Genomic DNA, 25,625 nt, shown 5'->3' on the forward strand with positions numbered 1-25,625 from the left:
AGACCCCATTGTTAATAAGTGCTCATGCATGTGAGAGAGCCGAGAAAAAGGGGGATGCATTTCATTTTCTTGTGTGTGTGTCTTTCTCTCACCTCTATATATCATACCGTATCACTCAGATATGCATCACTTGTAACACTTCTACAACTGTAGCCAAAAAGACAATTCCTTTGTGCTCTTATATATGGTGATCATGTTGATCATCATCTTATGATATCTCTCATTACCTTCTTCTTATTAGTTCTGTAATAAAATGGGTAGATCACCGTGCTGCGACAAATTGGGTTTGAAGAAAGGACCATGGACACAAGAAGAAGACCAGAAACTTTTGGCTTATATTGAAGAACATGGACATGGAAGCTGGCGTTCATTGCCTGAGAAAGCTGGTAAATTAAACTCTCTATCACCTCTCTATATTCAAAACTTTCTCTCATGTATCTTCCTTAAATCTCTCAGGTCTTCACCGATGTGGCAAAAGTTGCAGACTAAGATGGACTAACTACCTAAGACCTGACATCAAAAGAGGCAAATTCAACTTGCAAGAAGAACAAACCATTATTCAACTCCATGCTCTCTTAGGAAACAGGTCTCTCCAAACAAACAAACTTAGTTTCTTTTCCATGACCTTTGTCTGAAACTTTTGTTATTGTTGTAATAACTAGGTGGTCGGCGATTGCGACTCATTTGCCGAAGAGAACCGACAACGAGATCAAGAACTATTGGAACACTCACTTGAAGAAACGGTTAGTTAAAATGGGGATTGATCCAGTCACTCATAAACCCAAAAACGAGACTCCTTTGTCTTCTCTTGGTTTATCCAAGAACGCATCCATACTTAGCCACATGGCTCAATGGGAAAGTGCTAGGCTTGAAGCTGAAGCAAGGTTAGCTAGAGAATCAAAGATTCTTCATTACCAAACCAAACCATCGTCACATCATCATGGTTTCACTCATAAGACATTGTTAACCACTTGGACATGTAAAACAAACCAAGGTAAACTAAACACACTTACTTTTTTTAATGGACCTGAGGTGTCCCAGGCCGAGAGGCCCATAAGGAACCGGCCCATAAACATAGACACTTATTTGAAAACTTGTTTGATTCTCTATCTTTTGTAGGCAATGCAGATCAACAACAACAACAGCTTGAGTCTCCGACATCTACAGTGTCGTTCTCGGAGATGAAGGACCTGTCGGCGAAGACGGAGTTCGTTGGTTCATCCACGTGTCTAAACTTGATCAAAGAACCTGAAAACGATTGGTTCAATTCAACGGTTCACGAGTTTGAAGCCACGGAGATGGCGGGAGGAGTGGACGAAGGGTTCACCGGTCTAATGCTCGCCGGAGATTCACTAGGCCGGAGCTTCTCAGCCGAGAAAAACGAAACGGTGAAAGAGTGGAGTGGTGGTGGTGACTGCAGCAACTACTACGAGGACAACAAGAACTACTTGGACAGCATTTTCAGCTTCATTGATCCTTCACCGCCGATGTTCTGAATCAACGGTTGATTTAAACTTTTTTTTTTAAAAAAAAAGTTTAATGCGTCTGCCGGGAGTCGAACCCGGGTCTATTGCTTGGAAGGCAATTATCCTAACCGTTGGACTACAGACGCTTCGTTGCCTCGATTCTTTCGTTGTTTTTGAATTGCAACTCGTTGACCAATTGTGTCACCTTTCATATAACTTGAGCATTAGAGAGTTTTAGGGCCTTACCGGTTTTTCCGCTACGACCCGCAAACCGGTTTTCCCGCTACGACCCGCAAACACAGCTTTGCCGGTTGGTAGCGGTAGACATCGTTTCGAAACAATCATACAAACCGCTATAAATCGCTCAGTACCGCTCCGAACCTCTTAAAATCAAAAGCTGGTTCCAGCTAGCGTTTGCGGTTGCGGGTGGAAAAATAAATGAAAATTTTAAAATGAAAATATTATAAATAAAAATATATACATATTTTATATATTAATTAAAATTCACAAACAATATCATAATTTACTTTATAAAAACTTTAAACTAACTATTTATTAGAATTTTTAAACATTTATATACACACATATATAAAGATATACACATATATAAAACGAAATAAAAAATTTTTTAAATTTTTTTTAATATAAATCTTCAAAACAAATTTTATTAAAATTATAACTTTCAACTAATTTAATTTTTGTATAAATAATTATAATATTTTTATTAATCATATTATACTGATAATTATTATATTTTATTACAATAGTATGTTTTTTATATTTTTTTAATGTTATAATATGTTAATATGAATAATTTATTATTAAACTGCTGCAATATCTTATAATCAACCAGTCGTAAATATTCCGCAAACGCAATAATTTTTAAATGTTGTACCAGTCATACAAAACGCTTAATAACGCTTGAAACTGCAACCATCCGCATCTGCATCCGCAAACTCTCGTAACCGCAACCGCTGCGTTTAAACCAGTGGGACCTTTAATCAGTCTGTCACTACTACCGCGTACCACGTAGACCAATATCACTGTACAAAGACTGGTAAAGGATCAGGACCAAATGATACGATGGTTTATTTTTTTGATTACTATGCGAGGAATCAGTGAATATGAAAGATTGAGTTATATATTGTGATTGTGGCTGTGATACAAATCAAAGAACAACACGTTCACTTGTCGATTACTATAAGATAAAAATTAAATGTTGGTTGTTTCATGTCATTTTCTGACTTTGGTTTTGCCCCTCTCGAATCCGCTTTTACCAATTCAATGTGAAAATCTATATCTATACCATACAAAAAGAAAAATGCTTTCAAAGGAAAGGCTGTCTAGGTCAGCTCAGAAAATCGTTCAATAGGATCTTTTCTTTCTGACACGTCACTTTGCTCGCATCTAAATTTTTGGTTGTTTAAAGCACGTTTATTGCTGTCCCTTAAGAAGGGTTGTTAACATTAATAGACATTTAAATTAAATCAAAAATGTGATTAAAGCAAGGACTTAATTAAGAGCTTGAAGGCTTTGCCTTTTCCTTCCTGCCAGGTGTCGCGTTGTTATTGGAGAGAGGAAAAAACACGACCTCGGTTTCTTTTTGTCTTTTCTTCTTTCTCTCTTTCGTTCTCTTCTCTCTCTCGGCGAAAGGCGATTCGATTCATCTTCTCTCCCTCTCCGTGGCTCTCATCGACGGAACGGCGACGGCTCTATTGGTGTGTCTCGGCGACGAAGGAAAACTGCTACCTTTCTATCGGTGGCTCTTCTGGACCTTGGAAAACAGCGAGAAACGGTGACATCTGTCTCTATCAGTGGCTCCCTGAGACGATCTATACCGGCGACAGTTGCGGCTGAGACGAATCGAAAGGTAAAGCTGCATGCATGTCTTTAGATTCTTCATCGTGAATCTTAATAAATCCCCTGATTTGCTTTGATTTGTTGTGTATTTAGTGGAATCGATCAAGAGGCATGATGCTGGTATATTTTTTCTTTCTGTTAATTGTCAATTTAATTTGTAACAAAAAAATTAGAAAATTTTGTTGATTTGTTTGTGTCTGTTTTGTCTCGAGATTGTCTGATCAAGAGGCTGTCCGAAAGAGATTGTGTCTGTGTGGGTTAAGGTATATTTTGAGAATCTCGGAGCCCAGCTACTATATTCAGGTTCATTGATCGTTTCATCAAGGATGTTATTCTTGGCAAAAGGAAGCTCAAGAAATTTCAACCTTTGATGCAGCTTTGGATATGCTATGAGTGACTTTTTGGAGTTCATTGGATGTTAGTTTAGTCTTGTTTATTTTTTTGTCAAGGCTGACTTAACTTTTCTTTAAAACTTTTGTATCATTACAAACTCTTCTCATATCGTATATGAAATTTCACATTTTGGCAAAAAAAAAAAAACTCCTCGCCCTCCCCTCTCCATTATTGACGCACTATCTCTTTCTTTTCCTCTCACCCCCGGCTGCATATGTTCTCTTCAACGATGCCATTCAAGAAAATCTACCAGACTGTCATACGTTGCCCGTCTTGAACCGAGCTTCATCTGCCAGAGTCGATAGAATCATAGTTGAGTTTATGGTTTGTATGTCTTTTTGTTAGGATAAAAAGTAGTAAAACTGTGACCAATTGACACCAATTGACAAGCCAGGTAACGAGTTTCAGAAAATCTTTACGTTATTGTTTGCAAGAAAAAAACATTCAAAAGCTTATTGTTTTATGTTTGTTATTATGAATGGAGATTCCGAGAAACGAACACACACATGATATGGGAGTGACGTCTACAAAGAATTCTATCTTATTGTTGCCATCGTTCCCAATTGGTCCCGCTTCCGTCGGATACTAAACTAAATCCAAATTTTAAATGAAATAATAAATCTTTGTGAGTATCTCCTCGGTACAATATTTTAGCTTTGAATCTTCACACAGAAGAGTGGCGCGACCTGACACTACCGCTGGGAACACTGGGAGCATCATGCCAAGTAGCAAACCTTGAAAACCATCTAGCCTTAGCCGCAACCTATTTTAGTAACCATCATTGGAACGTGAAGATATGGTGCATGCATGCACCACAAGAAGAAGCATGGAGCGTGATTTATACCATACGTTTATTCCCTTCCGAGCACCGTTGCTATGGTGTTTTCCCTTTATTGTTTTGGGCTAGGCCAGTGGCGGTTTCTAAGGAAGGAAATCTTTTTTTTTCCATGACAATTGCAAGAGGTTGTTCAAATATTACCCAGAGACAGATGTAGTTCGTTGCGTTCATGGAGATATATGTGTGATATCTCCCCTTGTTGAAGATTTGGTCCCGCTTGGACGTTTGGATTCTGTTCCGGACATGATGAGGACATATGGACTTCAACATCTAGATCATGTGCCCTTCTCCTCTAGGATATCCAATTTTTTCAGACGAATGGAGTTCCCGAGTAGCTTGATTACAACTACTTTTCTGACTCTTGCAATATTTCAGCTTTGTTCCCTATTGTCTAGGTCTTGATATTGTTGCCTTTCCGGCTAGTGGTCTAATATTGATTCAAAACCGCATGCCTTTTTTGCGATCAAAACTAAAGAGCATCAGATTCTCAACGCGCAAGCTATTTGTTTTTTTTTCTTCAGAAACTGAATTTAAGTTTAGATATTATGATTGATGAGTTTTGTGATTGATTGATTACTCCAAGTAGTTATAGGTCGTGTGCTTGCTGCGTCCATTGTAACTGCAAGTCGTGACCCTTGTTCCCACATCTTGTTTCCAAATAAGTTTAGTTAACTCCTTAGCTTTTGTGATATATAGTTTCTTTGTAAAAAGAAGGAAATATTGATTTTTAGAGACTCATTTTGTGTGTGTGGAGATATGTATTTTGCGAGTTTAAGCTACAAATTTTTGTCCTTTTAATAATTTTGTAAAAAATATAGAGTCGCATCTGTAAATTTTGTTTGTTATCAATCATATGATTCTTCGGGTTTTTTGGTATAAGTGATCCAGCTGGAGTGTCCCCTGGGTTCGAGCCTTGGCCACTGCGGAATTTACATGTAGGCTGCAGCATCCGAGACCAGTGGCGGATCCAGAAAATAAATATTATGGGGGCAAAAATATACCATACACTTCATTAAAAAAATTAATGTTTTATTAAGTTTGCAACAAAAAAAACACCAAATATGATAAAAACTCTTACAAAACAACTCTACGCTCATTCATCTTTTGAAACCTTTCTATCACTTTCTCATTTGAAACAGAGTCAAGCAACTCTTTTTCAACAAAGCAGACCATACAATCACTTAGAAACTGATCTCCAATTCGGTTACGTGCAGCTGTTTTCACTAATTTCATAGCTGAAAAACATCTTTCAACACTTGCGGTGGCAACCGGCAAAGTTAGAACTAACTTTAAAAGCCTGTAGACCAAATGATGTGCAATATGCTTTTGAGTTTTCACCATCAAACAAGAAAGATCTCCAAGATTCTCCACACTCTTAAACCTTTCATCTCTACGTATATTATCAATGTAGATATCAAGTTGCTGCTCTAGAGATAAAATCTCACCATAGGTAAAATCTTCTGGATATAACTTAGCTAATCTCATCAGCTTCTCCTTGTCAAACGCATAAAACGAATCAGTCGGGCTTAAAGCAGCCATACAAATAAGTAGATCAGTGGTTACCTCTATAAAACGATCATTGAACTCTTGAATCTGTAAATCTAGAACTGTGCAAAAGCAATTGACCTTATAATGATGCATATTGGTTATGTTGCTTCTCTTTCTTGGATTCTTTGGATTAACAAAATCGTCTTCCATGATGAGCATTCCAGCATTATGTTTCTTACAAAAAGAAGCAATTTTATCCATAAGCAAACTCCAACCATCATCCCTAAGCTTTTGCAGTTCTCTTTTAGTAGATTCCACCAGTGACATAGCGTTCAAAATATTTTGATCTTTCTCTTGCAAAGCCAATGACAAATTTGCAGTGAGCCCCAAAATAAGCAACATTAGATGCAAATAGAACACACAATCAAATGTGTGAAAATATTTGAGAAGACCACAAGCTTGACGTTTCTGTAGGTCATCCATGCCTTCTTCTTGGACATACTCAAGAACTTTAATGGTAGTAGAAAATAATTCTTCCAACCTCAACAATGTTTTGTGATGAGAACCCCAGCGAGTATTTGCAGGTCTTGGTAAAGAACGTTCCTGATTCTGTCCTGTCCCAGTCTTAACTTCACCACTACTGATCTGTTTTTCTAATTTTTCACGCTGAATTTCTCGAAATTTATCTTGTCTTTTACAAGAAGCCCCAACAACATTCAACAATGTAGAAATCATATCAAAAAAGTCAGCAATGTCAAAGTGCTTTTTTGCAACTGCCACCACAACTAGCTGAAGTTGATGAGCGAAACAATGAACATAATATGCTGAGCTGTTTTCTCTAGCAACCAATGATCTCAAACCATTAAACTCACCTCTCATATTACTAGCTCCATCATAACCTTGCCCTCTCACCTTTTTGATGCTCCTCCCATATCTAGCAAACAAATCATCTATAGCAGATTTCAAAGCTAGAGAAGACGTTTCTTTTACATGAACAACTCCAATAAATCTTTCTTTGATTGCTCCTCTTTTATCAACAAATCGAAAAACAACGCCCATCTGCTCCTTATGAGAAACATCTGCAGACTCATCAACCAGCAAGCCAAACACATCATGACCAATTTTTTCTAAAATAGCTTGTCGTACTTCTTCTGCAAATGAATGGACAATATCCTTTTGAATTAATGGAGAAACCATCTGATTATTTCCTGGAGCATTACTCAGAATGACCTTACTTATGGTTTCATTTTGTTCTCCTGTGTATTTCAGAAGCTGCAAGAAGTTTCCTTTATTCACAGCTTCTTCTTTTTCGAAATGGCCACGGAAAGATAATCCTTGTCGTAACAAGAATCTGGAAGCATCAATCGAAGCAGTTAAGCGAATGCGATACTCATTTTTCACCTTATCATCTTGCTTAAACAAAGCATGTACTATAGACTGATTTTGATTCATCAAATCCTCACATTTCTGAGCAGCAATAATATGAAAACTGTTGGGCGGTTTACCCATATGAGTACGCAATCTATCTGGCTTATTCCAACTATTAAACCCTTCTTTCACAAATTCATCACTTCCACCTTGCATCCGTATCTCATCTTTAAATAGATAGCAATATAAACAAAATGCCCTTTCTTTTGATATGCTATACTCTAGCCAACTACCATATTGATCAAACCAAGCTGGATTGAATCGTCTTAATGAACCACTTTTCAATATTTGTTTAAATGTATGACCATAAGGTTGACATGGACCTTTAGTTAGATATTTGCGTCTAACCTCGTCTCTTTGATGCGAAAGATACTTCATTATATCTTTTCTTTCACCAGGGTCAGATGGCAAATCTTCAATATCGGTATTATCTATTGGAGGAGATTTTCTTTTGTCTTTCCTTTCACCAAGGTTAGATGGCAAATCATCAGCTTTGGCATCAGATTCCGGAGGAGATACTTTTTTGAAATATTTCTCCATTGAATTTAACTGTAAAAAAATATATGTTTAGCAAAAATCAGTAGAAGAGTTTAGTTTATGTAATTCTAATAGGGTGTTTTAAGCAAACCTTTACAACTCTGAAACATTAATATAAGAGCAAAAAAAAAAATTACCACTTTTTCTTCACACAGAGACGATGAACGAGAAGATGAGTAGATTAGGGTTTTTAATTCTAAATTAATTAAGTACTTTAACTATAATTAGGTAAAATTTCTAAAACAAAACATATTAACAATCAGTTTGGACCTTCAAATTTCGTATGGGCTGTAAAGGAAGGGGCAGAAGAATCTTTTTTTATGGGTGCAATTTTTTTTTTGTTAAAACAAATCTTAATAAAAAAAAAATTTTATGGTGGCAGCTGCACCCTCCCTGAACAACGTGGATCCGCCACTGTCCGAGACCGAAGACCGTTACACGGTGAGCCACATGGTGACGCCCTGGCAGCGTCCATGCTCACTTCGGTCTCTAGTCTGGACCACTTCGGTGGGGCCAGGATACTCGGTTAGCAAAAAAAAAAAAATGAAGTGGGCCAGGATACTCGGTTAGCAAAAAAAAAAAAAAAAAAAAGATTCTTAGGGTTTTTTAATCAACGATAAAGTTTTTGTGAAATTAAAAGAAATAATTGATACTAAATGTAGGCCCATTATAGGCCCAACAATTAAGTTTGTAAGGTAAGTAAAAGGGAAGAGAAGAAAATGCGATTGATTTGGGATCATCTTAGGGTTTTCTTCTCTTCTCTCCAATCAATGGCGATACCTCCAGGACTATACTCCGGCACCAGCTCCCTTGCTCTCGTATATCATCTCTCTCTCTCTCTCCGATTCGTTTGTTATGAGTTTGGTTGATTAATCTGAGTCTTTTTGATCAGGTGGCTCGTGCTTCGGCGTTTAGCGTGGGTCTCCTCTACGGGAGCATGAAGCTCAAGGTCTTGAAGGTAACACTTTCGAATTTCTGATTAGTAGTGCTCGTATCGGCTAATTGAATCTGCAATACATTACATTTTGATGATTGTGACGTTTTGAATTGGTTTGGTGGGCAACATGATATTTCGAAAGTTACCGACTTTGATCATAGTTCGGTGTGAAAGGAGCAAAGTTTTGTTAAATAGGGTTTGACTCTTAGTGTGTCTTGTTGTTGTTGGGTTTAATGCAACAACAAAAGGTTTACTCTTGTTGTTGTTGCTGCATTGTGTTGTTGGTTCATGTTGGCATTTGTTGACAATTTTTTTTCTTTTCTGAAGGTGGGTGTCTCTATGTCTTAAATGTTCTTGAATCTTACTGTGTGCTAAGTTACGTACTAACTTATTGTTTTGTTTTTTTCACCTACAGATGACAAAGAAGCCACACAAGGTTGAAGCTACTGCTCATCACTAAACCATTGTTCTGTCTTTACAATAAGAAACCAAACGCTTGGGGCGGGGATGTCTTCCCGCCCTGGTTAGCAATTTTTTTTTTGTATGATTCATCTTTCATCATGAAAAAGGAACTAATATACTTCATAGATCATTAATAAATTATTTTCTCAAATGTCTCAAGAACCTGTATTGTCCAGCAGCAATTTGATCTATTCACCAGTAATCAGAACAAGAACAAGAGCCTCCCTTGAACTCTTGAAATCTATTTCTATCTCTGATGATGATTTCTCAGTCATAGATCTTTGAAACAATCTTCATACATTTCCTCTGATTCTTGAAGACAAAGTGGTATCCTCGGTTTTGTTTCCATAAGCCAGAAACAGACTGCCAGTTTCTCACTCTGACATCCTAAAGCTTGCTCGGAGTAACCATGCCGGAGACATGAGGGACATAACCAACTGATCTAATCCCTTCAAGTTCATTCAAATTAGAGTAGATATCTTTCCCTTATCGAGTGTGACCTCTCACGAACTAAACCAATACAATGGCCACATCCACTCGAGGTTTGATTAATGGGCCTATCATTTCTAGGCTCTCTCTCGGTCTATTGATGGGTCAGAGTAACGCAGCGCCTTTTGAAAGAGCTTACATTTAAGCTTTAGCAATACAGTTTCTCTTCACACATACAAGAAAAAGAAGTTTTTCTTAAGCTTAACAATAGCCATTGCAAAGATACCTACAATCATACAAGTTGAAGATAATATTTACTTACAGCTGCAGATTCTTTTCTTCGAGAACCAGATGTTTCTGGTTTTATCCACATTTGGGCAATAGATTAAAAGTCACAAAATCTAAACCGTCGCTGACAAAGACGTACAATGAGAAAAACATGTATAGATCATCGTCCAGAATCTTCATTGTCTATCAAATCTACAAATCTCAACGTCCCCACCAGTCAATATCATTTTAAATATTCTTATAGGGTCCATGTGAAATCTACTCATAATCCTAACTAACATCCCTCTAAACAAATATTTAAAACACACATCATATGAATATTCGTATTTTTGTTTCATATTACAAAAAAAAAAAATTTAATCTATTCGATAATGAATCTGACAGCTTTGTGAAAGGGGGTACATGTGGTGGTTGGATTTGTTACAATTCACAGATAAACCCACATGGAACAGATGAGCCATAATCCAGATACACACACTGTTTTTACCATTAGTTCAACTGATTCTTCTTCTTTTTCACTGACCAGATTAGATTGATATTAAACCAAACAATTACATACAGCCAATTCATTCACTTCCCACAAAAGGAAAAAGAAGGAAGAGAATTTTCGGATCTTCAATGAAAGTTTTAAACCATTAATTAATCTCAAGTAAATCAAATTCAACTTTTTTTTCAACAATTAATTCAAAGACACAAACAAAACAAAAGATTAAAACCCAACAATCCACATTACAAAACATAAACTCAACTGATGAACTTTCTAAATTAAAATGCTTTCCCTGAAAAAGAATTTAATGTCTCTCAAATCGAAAATGGATTCCAATGTAAAGAACTCCGAGATTGGTGGTCATTACCACATCCTTAAGATGGCATCCCGCATCGTGGAAACAGAGAAGAGAGCAAACGGAATCACGAACTGAGCAACACCAGTGGCCATGGAAACTAATCCAGTGCTCTTGACAGGTGCCGCTTTTGGTGGAGGAGGTAGCTTCTCTACTTTAACAGCGAGCTTCATGCCTCCATAACAGCCACCCTTTCCATCGAGAAGATAGTAGTGTTTGGTCACGTTGAGAGTGACAATGTCTCTCCCAGCTCCACGTGTCCAGTTTACGAGAGGATGGTCGGCGTTACAGTTTTCGTAGTCGGTCTTGTTAACTTCAAGAATGTTGTGTTGGTTCCTGTCGAACACGAAATCTAACAAAGAGACCCCCAAAACAAGATTAGTTATTAGAACAGAATAATAAATAAAAAAGATTTTGATATGGAATCATTGAACCAGCATTGACCCATGATTTGAATTTGAGTTATAATGGAAATGTATGATCAAAGGTTTAAACTTTAACTAGTGTGACAAAGAAAGGTTGCTGTTTTCAGACAATGGTCGCAGAGAGAGAGAGAGAGAGAAAGACATGGGTTTACTGTGTCTCATTCAGACAACCTTAACATTGTGTTCTAGACCAGATCTGGACTAATAAAGAAACATTTATTGAAAAAAACCCAATAAAAGTTGAACTTTAGTAGAAAATTTGAAACTTTTTTGAAAACATTACCAGATTTAAAGTGAAACCCATTTCAGAATCAGATCTAATGTAAACAGATCCGAGAGTATAGACAATGTAGAGAAAGAGAAGAGGCTGAGAGAGAGAGAGCATACAGAGCCAGTCTCCGAGGTAGAAATGCTTTCCCTGAGCCCAGATGGTATAGTTGATGTTTGGATTCCAAAACTTGTTCTCGCCGACTGTGTACTTCTTCGCCGTCACTTCCGGCACCGCCACTACAAAGGCTAGTATCACTGCCGCAATCAACACCGTGAATCTCGCCATTTTTCTCTCTGTCTTGTCTCTCTCTCACTCTAGACTTGTTAGTTGCGCAACTTGTGATTTAGAGGTGGACTGGACTAGTGGGTTTTCATAGGAGCCCATCTTTTTCCTTTTTTCAACGGCTGTTGCTGTATAATGATAAATAAATAAATAAATTATTTTAAAATAGACTAACCATAAACATTAAATCGAATTCAGAGATTAGACCATCTGCAACAGTGGATTCGGTAAAGAATCTTTAGAAATTTATTTTTTTATTTTTTTATTATTATTTATTTTTCAACGAAAAAAAAAGGAAGATAACCAATGGTAAGTCGTCACTTAACAGCGAGACCCGCAAACAGTGACAATATTTCTCATTGATCCTTATACAATGATAAAAAGAGGTTAATCCTTAATATAGTGTGGAATCCATCAAATTTTTTATAATTTTTTACCTAGATTTTGGAGTTAAAAGGCTCCACTCCAGATGCCCTTATGGAGATACAAAAAAGGAGAAAAATCTAGTAAAGGCTGAGCTGACAAAAAAATATGCTTTGTTATGAAATAACTTATAATTTATAGTATCGAGAAATTTAAATAAGAGTAGAATTTAATACCCGTAGGAAGCAAATAACACTAGTATAAGGGAGAGAGTTTATTATAAGAAGGAAGAAGAAAATGTAATGATTCTTTGATTATAAACTCTTGTTCTTGTTTTTGGTGTACAAAAGAGTGAGATGAGTGATGGTATTTATAGTGAACAACAATACATAAAATAACAAAGATAGTGCTTAATTTGGTAAATGAGTGGGTGATCATAGTGCTTGATGAGTAGATGATCATAGTGCTTGAGTTGGTAAATGAGTGGATGATCATTTCAATGCTTATCTTATAACACTCCCCCTTGATCATCCATCTTGTATTACGTGGTGCCTCGTTAAAAACCTAGTCATGGAAAACCCAATGGGAAAAACCGTAGTAAAAGTAAAAAGAGTACAAATACGTAAGCTCCCCCTCGAATGAGTAGTCATAGAACCTTTAGAACAATGATAGATTTTCATCTCTCAAATTGTAACATTCTCTTTGGGTGTCTATCTTTTGTATGTTCTTTGTTGCCTTGTTAAAACCTTGTCATGGAAAAACCCAATGGGATAAAAAAAAAAACCATGATAAGGAAAAAGAGTACAACCACACTTACTATCATATTTCTTTCTCTGGAAACAATATCTTCAGGATATGCATTCCAATCAACATTTTTCAGATTATTAAGCTTAAGAGAATAAACTCTATTCATTTCTATTATGATATCTAGGGCCTTTAGACTTCTTGTCCATAATTCTCTTTTGACTTAGACAATAGTTTATTGGTCTATTTGGATTTCAAACCAAATTTCTTACATATAATCGTAAAGAAATTCGTCTCGTACATACGAATTATTCATTTGTAACTATAGAAGTTACTATTATGATTTTCTTTCTTTTCATATGAAATTACATCTTTCAGTAATGAAAAAGATTAATAATTTTCTTAAATAACACTCTTACGTATGGTATTTCAGGACCAAACATATACGAGCGTCTTAAATAAAATACTTTAAGGATCTTTATGATAACATCTCAGTTTTAGATCTCCAGTTTAGAATACATAAAAACAATATAGTATTGTCAAGAGTTTTCTTTCAAAATATAATTTTTCTATAACTCTTCAGGAGTTTTGATTATATTCAAATCATGATTCTATTGATTTATAATCTCTTGATAAATACAAATGGATACATTTGTTAACCTTATAATATTTCATATATCCCATAAAATAGTTTGTTTCAATTCGATCGAATATGCAGAGTTCCCGGGAACATGATTTTGATATCATCAATCCTTCATGGATTATACTTTCAGGGATTAACATTTTTCAAGTGGATTGTTTTATTCAAGTTCTTCCTTTATTACCAGACTATAAGGAACTTGAAACTAGTTGCATCTACCATATGAAATTATGTCTCTTCACAATCAATTTCATATTGATCCTTCTTTGTGTGCAACGGTTCATTTACATCTCACTTGTTTTACACCTTTTAGTGTATGGACTACTGGTCCAAATACTTCTCTATTTCACAAGAAGTTTATATCTTTGTCTATTGCATCTTTCTGATTTGGCCAATCATTTCTTTGTGTACACTTTTCAATAGACTTTCTTTCATGATCCTCTTTCTCATTTATTATATCAACTGCTACTTTGCATGTATAATATCATCGACGTCAATTTTCTTATCGGTTCCATTTTGTTTCATACATGACATAACTTATTGAGATCTCTTCATTTGTCTCAGGTACCTGAATTTTCGTCAGTCATGTTTAATTTCTCTTCTGGAGATCATACAAAACTATATTGCCTCGTTTTGACCATTATCAATATATGCTCCTTTTCATTTACGAGGATTTATCTTGGGAACCAATCTGTTTACCACGCTGCAGGCGTGACTAGCAGTTTGATATTGTTCTTGTAGAACATTTATTCTTATTGGAGCATTTACAGCTGGTATATGTGACTTGATCACTATATTTATATGGGTCGTGTCTGGCAACTGCTTTAGTAAGTTTTGAAATGAATTATCTTTTGGACTTCTATTTCACATTGTGTTTAGCCCGAGGATCAATGATAATTCATTTCAACTTATTTTCTTTTCCAGCTGTTTATTTTCTCCCCCTTATGTTGGAAGTACTAACTCACTTTTAGAATTCATGTATAGCCTTACTTATATTTTTCGGGGATGGCTCTGGATTCTTAAGTGTCAATAGAGATTTATATCCAACATATATTTCCAACCTCATTTGAAAACACATCTTCATTTGAAGCTCTGTGGCGGAGCAACATCCAACATTCTTAGATGAAAATGATTGGTTTCTGATCCTATACCAATGATGGGGAGAACTAGTGAATATTTATTGGCTTGATGCGAACCAGTGTTGCTCAAAATGTTTAGCACTTATCTCAGTGAATGTGCTATAGTCGTTAAAGACTTTAAGAAGTGAATTCACCAATATTATAAAAATGCATAGTGGGTGATCAGTCCACTAACATCTTCGTTATTTATGCCAATATCTTATTTTGGCTGGTGAAAACCATATTACCCTTTTATCTTATGGGTAAGCAACATATGTCAAATCATTCGGAAGAATCTTTGGGTTCTTATATGACTATGCATATGACCTATATATTCGCATTATTAATGAACCAAAATGGTCTAACTGATTCATGCCAAATGTAAACTTCTAGTTTACTATACATTTATCTTCATTATACTAATCTTTGTGTAGTACAATATATAAGAGGCTGTAGATATTTTCTCTAAAATACTTATACTGCTTTGAGAATTATTTCTGATTGAAATGTATATATCATTTCGTTTGCTTATTGTCTCAACATAAGTGTCTCAAAATCTCATGGATTTACTTTGAGAAAAATTCATCAATCTTAGTTTTAGTGTAAACATAATCTTCTGGATGTTTGACTTATCATAAAAAGTGAGATTCTTTAACTCTTCCCCTCGAGATGATAATACTACAGGTTTATCAATCTCGAATGTATCTCATTTTCTTAATCAACACTATATCCTACATGGGTTATGTATTTTTCGTAGATCCTTTTAACTTTTGATACTTATAAAAATACAATACCTTAAGAACTTTAAATTGCATTCTTAAAAACTTTAAATTGAATTTTTATGTGCAGTAATACTATGTACACTTCTGGAGCATCATATAGATCCTCTTTTTAAGCATTCTATAAGTTTTTACTACCTTGTATTGTACACACAATAAATTTTCTTTCATCTTCAGATGAATTCATAATTTCTTTTCTTTATTACCATGTTTATTTTCTCAACTTTAAGTGAGAGTATGAGTTCTATAAAGAAACTCTTTGGATAACTCTTTGGACTTTGACCTCATTTATGCTTACGTCTAAAACCACTTTTATGTTCATTTTCTTGACCAATGCTCACGTCTAAAAGGGTATAAATGTCATATTCTCTTCAGGAGAATGAATCATAATCAACTAGATGTGATTTATCAATATATATTTTTCATATATATGCATCATAAAAAATTTATTGAAGAAATTTTACTTTTAAACTTAACATCCAACATAGTTGGCTTTATTTACAGACTTCAGGTCTTGTAATCTTTAAATGCAAAATACAAAATGAGCTTTAGGTAATCACTTCAGGTGATAATACCTTTTTTATATATATTATTCTCCAAAACTTATGGATCTTTTAGAGTGAAGCTTTAAACTTAAAATCCTCAATATAAATGGTAATAAAATCAAAATATTTCAAATATATATAAATATGTATTAACAAAGGTGTCTTATTATATCAGAAAATAAATAAAACTTTCATAGTAATTATTATATAGACTATATTATTACTCTCATGCTTTTTAACAAAGTTTAACCTATCAATCAATTTAATGAACAAATTTATATCACTGCCAACTTCATGCAAATTGATTTATCTAATCAAGTTTGTTAAACTTGTATATAAAGCATAAAATACTTATCTTATAAACAGAAGTATATCGGCGATGAAAGTTTCAGCTGTTCACGTTTCTGAATTGGCTGATAACTTGTACATATCTTTCCGAGAGAATACACAATCCTGAAAACTTTAAATTTTGCTCATATAAACATGGCCATTACATTAGTAAATATCAACATATAATCCAAATTCTTTTATGATATTAGACCAAAGACTAATCGACTACAAAACTAACCGATTACAAATAATTTCTTTTATGATGTTAGACCATGAATCATAAAGTATGTTTCCTTAATACCATTAAACCATGAAGCATATTAAAGTATAATAAGCAAAATTTAATTCATCAAATAACTATTATTCTTACATATAGACAAGCGTTGATATATATATATATATATCATCGTCTAAAATGACTATATATATATATATATTTTTTTTTTTAGAATTTCACAATTTTAAAATGAACCATTTATTATGAACTTCATAATTTAAAAACCGTTTACATTAATCATGCAAGCAATTACAAGGAGAAGCGATGTAAAGAAAATTAAACCGATATTCATCTTAAATTCACTCGGAGTAAATTCTCCAACGAATAAACCATAAATAGAAACACAAATAAAAATGGCACATAAAAACAAAAGTGCGCGAATCATCTTTCTTGAAATGAAAAATCGGAGGAGAGCGATTTGAATTTTTTTTTTTTTTTTTTTTGAGAGAAGATGAAATGTTTTGGATGATGAAATGGAGTGAAAATGAGTTGTATTTATAGATAAAAATCACTGTTCATGACCATTGGAGAAAGGGGAAATTTTTTGAAAATTTTTCTTTGTGACCGTTGGGGTTAAATCGAGTGCACTAAAAATCATTCTGAAAATATCGTATTAAACGATCAATCAAATCTATTAAATTTCATAAAATTTTGATAAAAATAAAAATTATGGTGAATAAATATTTTTTGTTATGATAATAAATTATGCGACGGCTCAGCCGGTCAAAGCAGAATAATAAATAAATTATACGGCGGCTCGACCGACCAATTAGCAATAAACAAAATATAAGGTGGCTCAGCCGACCAGTTAATAACAAACAGAAAATAAAGGCGGCTCGGCCGTCCAGTTAACAACAAACAAAAAATAAAGGCGGTTCGGCCGTCCAGTTAACAATAAATAGAATATAAGACGGCTCGGCCGACTAATAAATTAATTAAAATATTAATAAATAATATAGGCGGTATTCCGGCCATTATAACATAATATAAATAATAGTACAGGCGGTATACCGACCATTATAGCAGAGTATATATGATACAATAAATTTTACCGAATTGCAGAACGATCATGCTGATAACGTGTTATGAAATAACTTATAATTTATAGTATCGAGAAATTTAAATAAGAGTAAAATTTAATACTCGTAGGAAGCAAATAACACTAGTATAAAGGAGAGAGTTTATTATAAGAAGGAAGAAGAAAATGTAATGATTCTTTGATTATAAACTCTTGTTCTTGTTTTTGGTGTAAAAAGAGTGAGATGAGTGATGGTATTTATAGTGAACAACAATACATAAAATAACAAAGATAGTGCTTAATTTGGTAAATGAGTGGGTGATCATAGTGCTTGATGAGTAGATGATCATAGTACTTGAGTTGGTAAATGAGTGGATGATCATTTCAATGCTTATCTTATAACATGCTTAATTTTAAATCGAGACCATATCCAGAACTCCAAGCTGCATGTCTAAAGTATTCTTATTATATAGTCGTGAATGTTAATAATGTAATACTTTATTTCAAATTATCAAACACAGGTTTTTTACGCTCTTTGCATGTGATGATACAATTTTTTTATGAACGTTCAAGTTCACATTTTACGCAATTGATTGTTCTTAATTTCGCCCAAAATTTTGATAATTTGTTTAATTATTATAGATACTATCCAAAGCTCAATTTTATTATTTTGTGGCTTCAAAAGTTAATACTGACTTTCGTAATACATGTGGAAATAACTATAAATAAATATTTTTTTTCCTCCTATAAATAAAAATTAGAAGACTTCAAATATGAGGTTAGATATAATTTGTTCCTTTTTTTTTTTTGAACACAAAATATATATATATATATATATATATATATATATATAATTTGTTCCATTACATCAAATCAATGGCTGACAAAAAAAAAAGAGAGTGGTTCAGTTATCATTTTTGTTTGTTCCTAATAGTACATTACTAATCGATTAACATTCCTAAGAGTACATTACTAACCGGGCTCACAAACTCATCGATTATAGAATGTGGCCGGTTAAGTGGGTCGTGCTGCAGAAGAAGCAAGCATGAATGATCAGATCAAAAGCAACCTTAAAAATGATGATTAGATCAACTGGGTACATATAAGTGCATCATCACTAATGTGGTTGATTTGCTTACACTGTCACTAAGAAGATGATGTTGAATGATGGCCCGGATCATCTGTGGTTTCGGGCTTTGAGCCTTGGGCCTAATTATTATGGGCCAGCCTAACAAATCAGGCTCATTAAAAGTGATCACACGCTTCTACCCACGTGTCGGAGTATTTATAAACTTTTAACTATTTTTGTCTGAAACGCAAAAAAAAAAAAAAGAAAAAAGAAACAGATTTGTTCTCTCCGTTGGTGGTGGTTATGAAATAGAAACATGAGAGCAAGAATCAATGTCTGTCTTTTACATCCTGCAGAAACAAAACAAAAAAGTGAGATTTTTTTTTTGTTTCTATGCTTTAGAGCTTCTTTAGTTAGCTTTAAACATAATGATTTGGGTGTAACCATGGAAACGATTAATCATTCAATGTCTCTTGAATATGGAACAAATCAAAATGATTTCTTTGTATATGATTATGATTATGATTATGATGGCTATTAGCCTCTTGTGTGCAATGGATTGATTCACGTCACAACGTTAACAACGTAATGATTGTATCTTCTTTTTTCAGGTAGATGATCTTCTCTAGCCTAAATGTGTAATTAAGACCATCAAAAAGGTTAGTGTCCTTTAGTTTTCAATAATCAAGCATTCTCCTTTTCTTTTTAATTGTTCTTAAACAACTGTTTATATGATCCCTTGAATCTCTCTGTAGCTGATTAATGGCTGAGGAGACAGTACGTTGTTTGCCTGATTCACCGGATGTAAACAGATCATGGAGAAGGCTTTCCACTAGAAAGCTGAGTTTTCTATACACCGAAGAGACCCTTCTTCCTAATTACCTCAGGTCTCCCACTGGTTCTTGTCACGACGCCTGCAAGTACGGAAGAAAACAAGAATCTCAAGACAAGCCTAGAGTCTCGCCTCTCAAAAGGGTTAACAGAAGCTTCTCCGGAACTCTAAGCTTTGGTTCACCTTTGAGGAAGAAGAAGGCATTGACCAAATCAGTGTTGAGTCCTTCTCTTGGTTCTGATGGTGGATGTGAACATGAGGTGAGCAAAGTTGGACACAGGTCAAGGTTAAAGGCTGTGTCTTTATCAGATTCTAAGAGGAAGAAGACGGTTTCACACTCTTTCAAAGCTACTGTTGTGTCAAGGAGGAGAGCGGTGGAGATGGTTGAGCAGAACAAGCGTGTCACTGCTTTGAAGCTGAAGTCTGTTGCGCAAACAGCAGCTATGGCTCTTAGACGCAGTACTGTGAATAGGAAGAAGGTTAGTGGAGGATCTGAAGCTTCAGAAACAAAGAAAGTAGTTCTGCCTTTGAGAGCTATAGTGACTCCAAAGCGGTGTTCTCGAAGCTTGAAGACAAAGAAGGAGAGCAATAGCTTGAGTAGTGTTCCTCTAAAGCAAAAGCTGGTGGAAGAAAAGTGTAAAGACTTGGTTGAAGAGAAGACTCTTTATGTTATTAAGATGAACACAGGGAATGAGACTGTTGCATCTGATCAGAACCAAAGATGTGTCATGGATCCTCCTATTGATGATCCAAAGAGTGAAAAGTGTCAAGATGAAGCTGTGTGTGTTGTGACTGAAGCTAATGATGAATCTCCTCAACAAGAGGAAGTAGAAGAGGCTGATGAGAATGAGAATGAGTCTCTCTCTGAAGATGAGAACACAACAAGGCAAGCCAAAAGCAAACCCATCTCAACAGAATCTACTCTAGACGGCAAGTCGATGAAACTGAAATTCAAAAGAGGAAAGGTCCTGGACGTTGAATCACAAGACAACAACAGTCCAAGAAAGCTCAAGTTCAAGAGAGGAGAAACCCTCACCGGAGCAGACACATTCTCAAAAGCCTCAAGTCAGAGAAGCTTAAAGACCAAAGGAACAAACTTCAGCAACGAGAAGGAAAAACAACACAAACCCAAACCATTGGAAGTTGTTTTAAAACACCAAGACACAGAGGAGAAGAGTGATTCTTCAAGAGCGTTGTTGTTCAACAATGTGATCGAGGAAACAGCTAACAAGCTTGTGGAGACTCGCAAGAGCAAAGTTAAAGCTCTTGTTGGTGCTTTTGAGTCTGTCATATCTCTCCAAGAAAGAAACTCTTCTCCAACAACAACGTAACACACAACAAACATCATTCTTCTCTAACTAAATATTATTTTCTTATTTTTCACAAGTGTTTATGTATGTATGTAAAACATATGTAGATGTATAAGAGTGCAATCATCACTCGCATAAAATTATACAGTTTGTGAGCGTTGTCATGTTCACTAATCCTGTGATTGTATACATAAAAAGATTTAAGAAAGTTTATGTTTTTAATTTTTGTAACTATGGGTACACATCTGTGAGTTTACATAAAAAAAGGGACTAGAAAAGAAAACATAAAACCTTTTGTGTATGTATGTAAAACATATGTAGATGTGTAAAATTGTGATGGCTCGCCTAAAACTCTCTATATAATTTGTGAGTTTCATCATGTCTAAGTCAAATTTGTAACAGTGATTGAAAAAAAAAAATTAATTAAGGTTATGTTTTTACATTTTGTAACTATGGGTACATATCTGTGAGTTTACATAAAAACAAGAGACTAGAAAAGAAAACACTAAAACCGGGACCCCACGGCACGTCGTACTTTAAAAGCCATTGACCATTCCAGATTCTTTATCCGACGTGTCATTTGTCAACTGGCTGTTGTCGTTTACTACTGTCACAGCCTGTCGCACTACCATTCCAGTCTTCGCTACATGGAGTAAAAAAAAGCTTTGAGATTTCTTTCCTCTCTTATCGACTTCTCTTTTATCAGCGAATCGTTCGTTTGTTGTCTTCTCCTTCCCTTGTTCTGGTTATCTGAGTTTTTGTTTCGGAGTCTTGGAGGTTTCCTCAATCGTTGCTTGCTTCCCATCGAAAGCTCTCTTCTTCTGGAATCTGAGTTCTAGTTTGCGGTTTCTGGGATTGAGCAGAAGCAAAGTTGATGTTTTGTTGAAATACCCACAAGTTTTATTCTGGTAAAGTTCGTTCCTTTACTCTTTTCTAGGATCTGGAAATGGTTATTGGAATAAGGTTTTAGGGTATGGGTTCTCTGGATTTTTCAATCTGAGTGTTAGCTCTTATGGATCTGATTTACATTGTGAGTGTTTATCTTCAAGGTCATGGGCTGTTTTTATTGGTTGTACATGATTTATATTAATTAGCCTTTGAGTATGTAAGAAGTATTGAGTTTTGTTTGTTAACAAGTGATGATGGCTAGAGAACTATTGATTCTGAAGTTTGTCTTCTTCTATTAGGATCGTTTTGTGGGTGTAGAGAGAGACTACATAGGAGTGAGAAAGTTGTTCCCTTGAGGCCTTGTTTTGAATCTTGTTTAATTTGCTTGTATGACGCTGAGATGGTTATCATGTATTGAGTTTAGCCTTGCCCTTGAGAATGGAGAATTATTGAGTTTTTATTTGATAAGAAGTTATGGTTAGTGATCATTGGATGAAGAAGTATTAGTGATCATTGGATGAAGAAGTATTGTATCTGGAACTTCTCTTAGAATCATTTCTGACGTAGAGAGATTACATGGGAGTGAGAAAGCTGTGCCCTTGAGACTCTGTGTAGTTCATTCTCTCTAAATGTTTTTGGTTTTTGTGAGGCCTTGTCTTGAATCTTATCATGTATATGCCCCAACCTTTTTTTGAAACTAGGGAACTGATGGATCTGTTGTCTCTAACTATGCAGTTTGTAAGCTCTTTGTGTGATTGAAACGCAAATAGAATGATTCTACCAAAGCAGTACCGTTGCACACACTCCCCTACCTGCCAGTGCACAAGAGGCCATCTAAGCGAAGACGTGCTCTTACTAGTCTTCCAGCATCTAAACTGGAACCCAAAACTAGTCGCAACACTCTCCTGCGTATGCAAATGGTTCGACGATTTCGCCAAACGAGTCCTCTGGAAAGAGTTCTGCAAGACTCGCGCCCCGAGAATGATGCTCGATCTGCAATCCAGCGGCAGCCACTGCATCGACGGCAACTGGAGAGCCCTAGGGAAGCTTCTCATCTACTGCTCAGGATGCACACAAGGCGGCCTCTTCAACAGCACGGTGCAAATCCCTGGCCACTTTGTTTACAGAACAAGATTCTCGAGAACATTAGGGAGAAGCCTATTGCCTCCTCAGTGTAGAACCGACGTGCTCTACGTTAGTGATCCGTGTGAGCATCTTGATCAAGGAGAAGAAGGTGACGTTGGTTTGTTCCGTGGGATTTTCAAGTCGTTTCCGACGTCTAGAGTCAGGAAAGTTATTATTAACAAGGCGGTTCCGTTTCATCCGTCTGAGGTTTGTCCGTATTGTAAAGCTAAGCTATGGAGCATGCTCCAGGCTAAGATTATACCTCAGAGTGCTTGCGTTCGTTTGGAGGCTTATGAGGACTGCATTGAGTATTTTGTTTGCCTTAATGGTCATTTGCTTGGTATCTGCACTTTGGCGCCTTTGTCTGATTCGGAGGAGGCGGTTCCTAGTGAAGATAGTAATCACACAGAGAAGAAACAAGGTAATCTTACACAATCCAAGACATGCTTCTTCTGTCACCTGGCAACAGCTAACGTTTGTTCTTTTTTGTTTGTGTATGTGCGTGCAGACAATGGCTCGGTTAAAGAAAATGGATTGAAAAGGAGACATTCTTTGTTGGGTGGAAGTGAGAATGGACCTTCGCCTCAAAAACGACTGACCAGTTCGAACCAGTGTGACATTGATGTGTGAAAACGTTCTGTAAATTTGTTGTCATTTTGTGTAATTCTTCTACTAACTCTATTGCATCCTCAGAGATTTCATTCATTTACATAATCTCTGGTTATGATTTGTAATACCCTCGCATTGAGATAAATGTTGTCTTTGTGTTCTGTCAGTCTGTCACAAGTAACTCCGTAGAAGTTAAAGTACTAATGTCTGGAATTTCTTGGGATTCAAAAGGTGTCATGTTTAATAACTCATAGTGATTTAAATGTAACAAAACAACTGTAAAATTCTTAATGATTCACTCTAGTCTGCAAATTTGAAATGTTATCTATGATTCCACTGTGTTTAAGAATCAGAATTACATTAGAAACCAAAACTCAAGCGACCAAAAAGGCAATGTTGCCACACACACACAAAAAGAGACTGAAGAAGAGAATGTGAATCTGCCAAAGCTTTGAGCTCTACTAGTCTTTTCATAACCGGCGTCCAAAACATAAGCAGACACAATTGTTCTGTTTCAGATCACCTTTAGGCTTCTTCTTCGTCTTCTTCTCTGCTTAGAAACATTAGCATAACAAATAGATCAGATTCTCTCATACAAATACATAACCGTAGACAACTGAGAGATCCTCTCAAACAGTAATAAAAATGCTTGAAACGCAAAATCTAGAGTAGTTTTGTAAGAAGATATTGAAAGTCTGTCTATTTTACCTTTATCAGTAACCTGAGGTTGAATGAGGACATGCATAGTGGTGACAGCATCTGAGAGATTGGAGACAGGACTCCTGCAATCTCCAACCGTCTTGTTGTTCTCCAATATTCTACCTGCGCTTATCAATCTCACATCTTTCACCGTCTTTGGCCCATTCTCCTTCTCTGCTCATATCAACCAAGCAAAATCACAGAAAGATTCACAATCAGTTTCAAAGCAGGTTCTTATGTTCTCCATAAGATGAAATCTTTGCAAATGCAATTCTAAAGTCTTAAGCTTTTCTGAATAAGATGAATCCCATAAATGTAAAGCAGAGTAAAAGCACACACACTACTAAGTAGTAAGTACTAACCTTTTGGCCATTGAGAAACCACAGTTTCTTTCAATGCAGCAACGGTTGTAGCATCAGGAAACGATTTAGGACCAATATCTGAACCATCATTGAGACGGAACTTAATCTCTAAATGATCCTTCACCTCTGCCATATATCTCTCCAAAGAACCAATCTCTCCTCTCACCAAATGACTTAACAAGAGCTCGCTCGAAACCAGAGTCAGGCACCAGACTATAACTCGTTGCTTCTTTGCTTTCTGCGAAAGGGAACAATGTTTTTAGAAACAAGAGCAGCAAGGAAGTAATCATCATGTCATTCTGAATCTTGAAAGGCGTAACTGAATATAAAAGCATTGATTAAATGATGTGAATCATGATAAAAGATATAATCATGAATCATATTTTCTCCAAAAGGGTATCATGAATAATCAATCAACAATTGAAGTTTACCAATAAAAACACAATCTTTTAACAAACCCCACCAAAATTAGCGATTTGGGTTAATGGATCGAACACGAACACACTCAGAAATGAAGAGAAAGGACCTAACTTTCTTACTTGGGGGTCGCAGCTGATCTAAGTTTGATGATACAGAGGATCTCTGAGCAGACTCGAGCAGAGAGAAGAAGAAAAAGAAGAGAGGAAGAGGTATGAGATGAGATTAAGAGATCTCAGAAGAAGAGAAGATAATCAATAGAAGCCAAATGTTCCATTCCTCTCTGTCCTTCTTCCCATTCTATACGCCAATGAAAATGCTCAGCCTTTTTTTACATTCCTTTTTTAAATTATTTATCAAAGATCCGAAATGCACTGTACATATCACCTCCTTATTAATTATTTAATCAAAAAAAAAACTAATTTTTTGACCTTTTTTAATCATCAACTTCAGCTCAACAACAGATTACATCACAAATATGACAGCTTCAAATGATTATGAAGCTAAGAAAGAAGATACATTTCTTATGATCCAATAAACAGGGTCTAGAGTAT

General features: G+C 35.5%; 7 protein-coding genes, 1 long non-coding RNA gene and 1 other non-coding gene across 12 annotated transcripts; 5 read left to right on the forward strand and 4 right to left on the reverse strand.

Moving 5' to 3' along the window:
* The first annotated feature begins 31 nt into the window (after positions 1-31).
* Positions 32-1,708, forward strand: LOC106443137 (transcription factor MYB16-like). Its single transcript, XM_013884731.3, has 4 exons — positions 32-386; positions 457-586; positions 663-994; positions 1,120-1,708. The coding sequence occupies exons 1-4, from the start codon at positions 254-256 to the stop codon at positions 1,494-1,496; spliced, it is 972 nt and encodes a 323-aa protein (XP_013740185.2). The 5' UTR covers positions 32-253; the 3' UTR covers positions 1,497-1,708.
* On the reverse strand, positions 1,541-1,612 carry TRNAG-UCC. Its single transcript has one exon. It is a non-coding gene; the product is annotated as a tRNA-Gly (tRNA).
* Positions 1,709-2,188: 480 nt separating the features above from the next.
* On the forward strand, positions 2,189-3,896 carry LOC106443136. Its single transcript, XR_001287954.3, has 3 exons — positions 2,189-3,336; positions 3,420-3,446; positions 3,539-3,896. It is a non-coding gene; the product is annotated as an uncharacterized LOC106443136 (long non-coding RNA).
* Positions 3,897-5,631: 1,735 nt separating this feature from the next.
* LOC125584440 (zinc finger MYM-type protein 1-like) lies at positions 5,632-8,013 on the reverse strand. The gene has a single exon (XM_048752915.1). It carries the CDS (start codon positions 8,011-8,013, stop codon positions 5,632-5,634), a length of 2,382 nt encoding a protein of 793 aa, XP_048608872.1.
* Positions 8,014-8,648: 635 nt separating this feature from the next.
* LOC106432705 lies at positions 8,649-9,560 on the forward strand. The gene is made up of 3 exons (XM_013873550.3): positions 8,649-8,828; positions 8,903-8,968; positions 9,363-9,560. Exons 1-3 carry the CDS (start codon positions 8,730-8,732, stop codon positions 9,405-9,407), a joined length of 210 nt encoding a protein of 69 aa, XP_013729004.1. The 5' UTR covers positions 8,649-8,729; the 3' UTR covers positions 9,408-9,560.
* A 1,185-nt stretch (positions 9,561-10,745) lies between these two features.
* Positions 10,746-12,119, reverse strand: LOC106432693 (lamin-like protein). Its single transcript, XM_013873533.3, has 2 exons — positions 11,781-12,119; positions 10,746-11,320 (listed from the first exon to the last, which is right to left on the reverse strand). The coding sequence occupies exons 1-2, from the start codon at positions 11,947-11,949 to the stop codon at positions 10,977-10,979; spliced, it is 513 nt and encodes a 170-aa protein (XP_013728987.2). The 5' UTR covers positions 11,950-12,119; the 3' UTR covers positions 10,746-10,976.
* A 6,957-nt stretch (positions 12,120-19,076) lies between these two features.
* On the forward strand, positions 19,077-21,195 carry LOC106432671. The gene is made up of 3 exons (XM_013873519.3): positions 19,077-19,200; positions 19,441-19,488; positions 19,585-21,195. Exon 3 carries the CDS (start codon positions 19,592-19,594, stop codon positions 20,990-20,992), a length of 1,401 nt encoding a protein of 466 aa, XP_013728973.1. The 5' UTR covers positions 19,077-19,200; positions 19,441-19,488; positions 19,585-19,591; the 3' UTR covers positions 20,993-21,195.
* A 411-nt stretch (positions 21,196-21,606) lies between these two features.
* LOC106426934 (EID1-like F-box protein 1) lies at positions 21,607-23,754 on the forward strand. The gene is made up of 3 exons (XM_013867662.3): positions 21,607-21,879; positions 22,595-23,405; positions 23,493-23,754. Exons 2-3 carry the CDS (start codon positions 22,631-22,633, stop codon positions 23,612-23,614), a joined length of 897 nt encoding a protein of 298 aa, XP_013723116.1. The 5' UTR covers positions 21,607-21,879; positions 22,595-22,630; the 3' UTR covers positions 23,615-23,754.
* Positions 23,755-23,856: 102 nt separating this feature from the next.
* LOC106426935 (membrane-anchored ubiquitin-fold protein 2-like) lies at positions 23,857-25,422 on the reverse strand. Of its 4 annotated transcripts, none has more exons than XM_013867663.3 (4): positions 25,194-25,422; positions 24,655-24,892; positions 24,302-24,466; positions 23,857-24,146 (listed from the first exon to the last, which is right to left on the reverse strand). In XM_013867663.3, the coding sequence occupies exons 2-4, from the start codon at positions 24,785-24,787 to the stop codon at positions 24,064-24,066; spliced, it is 381 nt and encodes a 126-aa protein (XP_013723117.1). In that variant the 5' UTR covers positions 24,788-24,892; positions 25,194-25,422; the 3' UTR covers positions 23,857-24,063. The 4 variants fall into 4 exon arrangements, with proteins under 4 accessions (XP_013723117.1, XP_013723119.1, XP_022568342.1 ...); XM_013867665.3 differs by having other exon boundaries at positions 23,857-24,143; positions 25,194-25,419; XM_022712621.2 differs by having other exon boundaries at positions 25,185-25,406.
* Positions 25,423-25,625: the final 203 nt, after the last annotated feature.

This window comes from Brassica napus, chromosome C3, assembly GCF_020379485.1.
Source record: "Brassica napus cultivar Da-Ae chromosome C3, Da-Ae, whole genome shotgun sequence".
In the NCBI taxonomy this organism is placed as follows: domain Eukaryota; kingdom Viridiplantae; phylum Streptophyta; class Magnoliopsida; order Brassicales; family Brassicaceae; genus Brassica; species Brassica napus.

Coding starts and splice junctions, on each gene's coding strand:
- LOC106443137 (XM_013884731.3), top strand. CDS start 254: ATGGGTAGATCACCGTGCTGCGACAAATTGGGTTTGAAGAAAGGACCA. Junction 387..456: donor TTCATTGCCTGAGAAAGCTG/GTAAATTAAACT, acceptor TAAATCTCTCAG/GTCTTCACCGATGTGGCAAA. Junction 587..662: donor CATGCTCTCTTAGGAAACAG/GTCTCTCCAAAC, acceptor TGTAATAACTAG/GTGGTCGGCGATTGCGACTC.
- LOC125584440 (XM_048752915.1), bottom strand. CDS start 8,013: ATGGAGAAATATTTCAAAAAAGTATCTCCTCCGGAATCTGATGCCAAA.
- LOC106432705 (XM_013873550.3), top strand. CDS start 8,730: ATGCGATTGATTTGGGATCATCTTAGGGTTTTCTTCTCTTCTCTCCAA. Junction 8,829..8,902: donor GCACCAGCTCCCTTGCTCTC/GTATATCATCTC, acceptor CTTTTTGATCAG/GTGGCTCGTGCTTCGGCGTT. Junction 8,969..9,362: donor TGAAGCTCAAGGTCTTGAAG/GTAACACTTTCG, acceptor TTTCACCTACAG/ATGACAAAGAAGCCACACAA.
- LOC106432693 (XM_013873533.3), bottom strand. CDS start 11,949: ATGGCGAGATTCACGGTGTTGATTGCGGCAGTGATACTAGCCTTTGTA. Junction 11,321..11,780: donor CTACCTCGGAGACTGGCTCT/GTATGCTCTCTC, acceptor TCTCTTTGTTAG/ATTTCGTGTTCGACAGGAAC.
- LOC106432671 (XM_013873519.3), top strand. CDS start 19,592: ATGGCTGAGGAGACAGTACGTTGTTTGCCTGATTCACCGGATGTAAAC.
- LOC106426934 (XM_013867662.3), top strand. CDS start 22,631: ATGATTCTACCAAAGCAGTACCGTTGCACACACTCCCCTACCTGCCAG. Junction 23,406..23,492: donor TCACACAGAGAAGAAACAAG/GTAATCTTACAC, acceptor ATGTGCGTGCAG/ACAATGGCTCGGTTAAAGAA.
- LOC106426935 (XM_013867663.3), bottom strand. CDS start 24,787: ATGGCAGAGGTGAAGGATCATTTAGAGATTAAGTTCCGTCTCAATGAT. Junction 24,467..24,654: donor GGTTTCTCAATGGCCAAAAG/GTTAGTACTTAC, acceptor TGATATGAGCAG/AGAAGGAGAATGGGCCAAAG. Junction 24,147..24,301: donor ACCTCAGGTTACTGATAAAG/GTAAAATAGACA, acceptor AATGTTTCTAAG/CAGAGAAGAAGACGAAGAAG.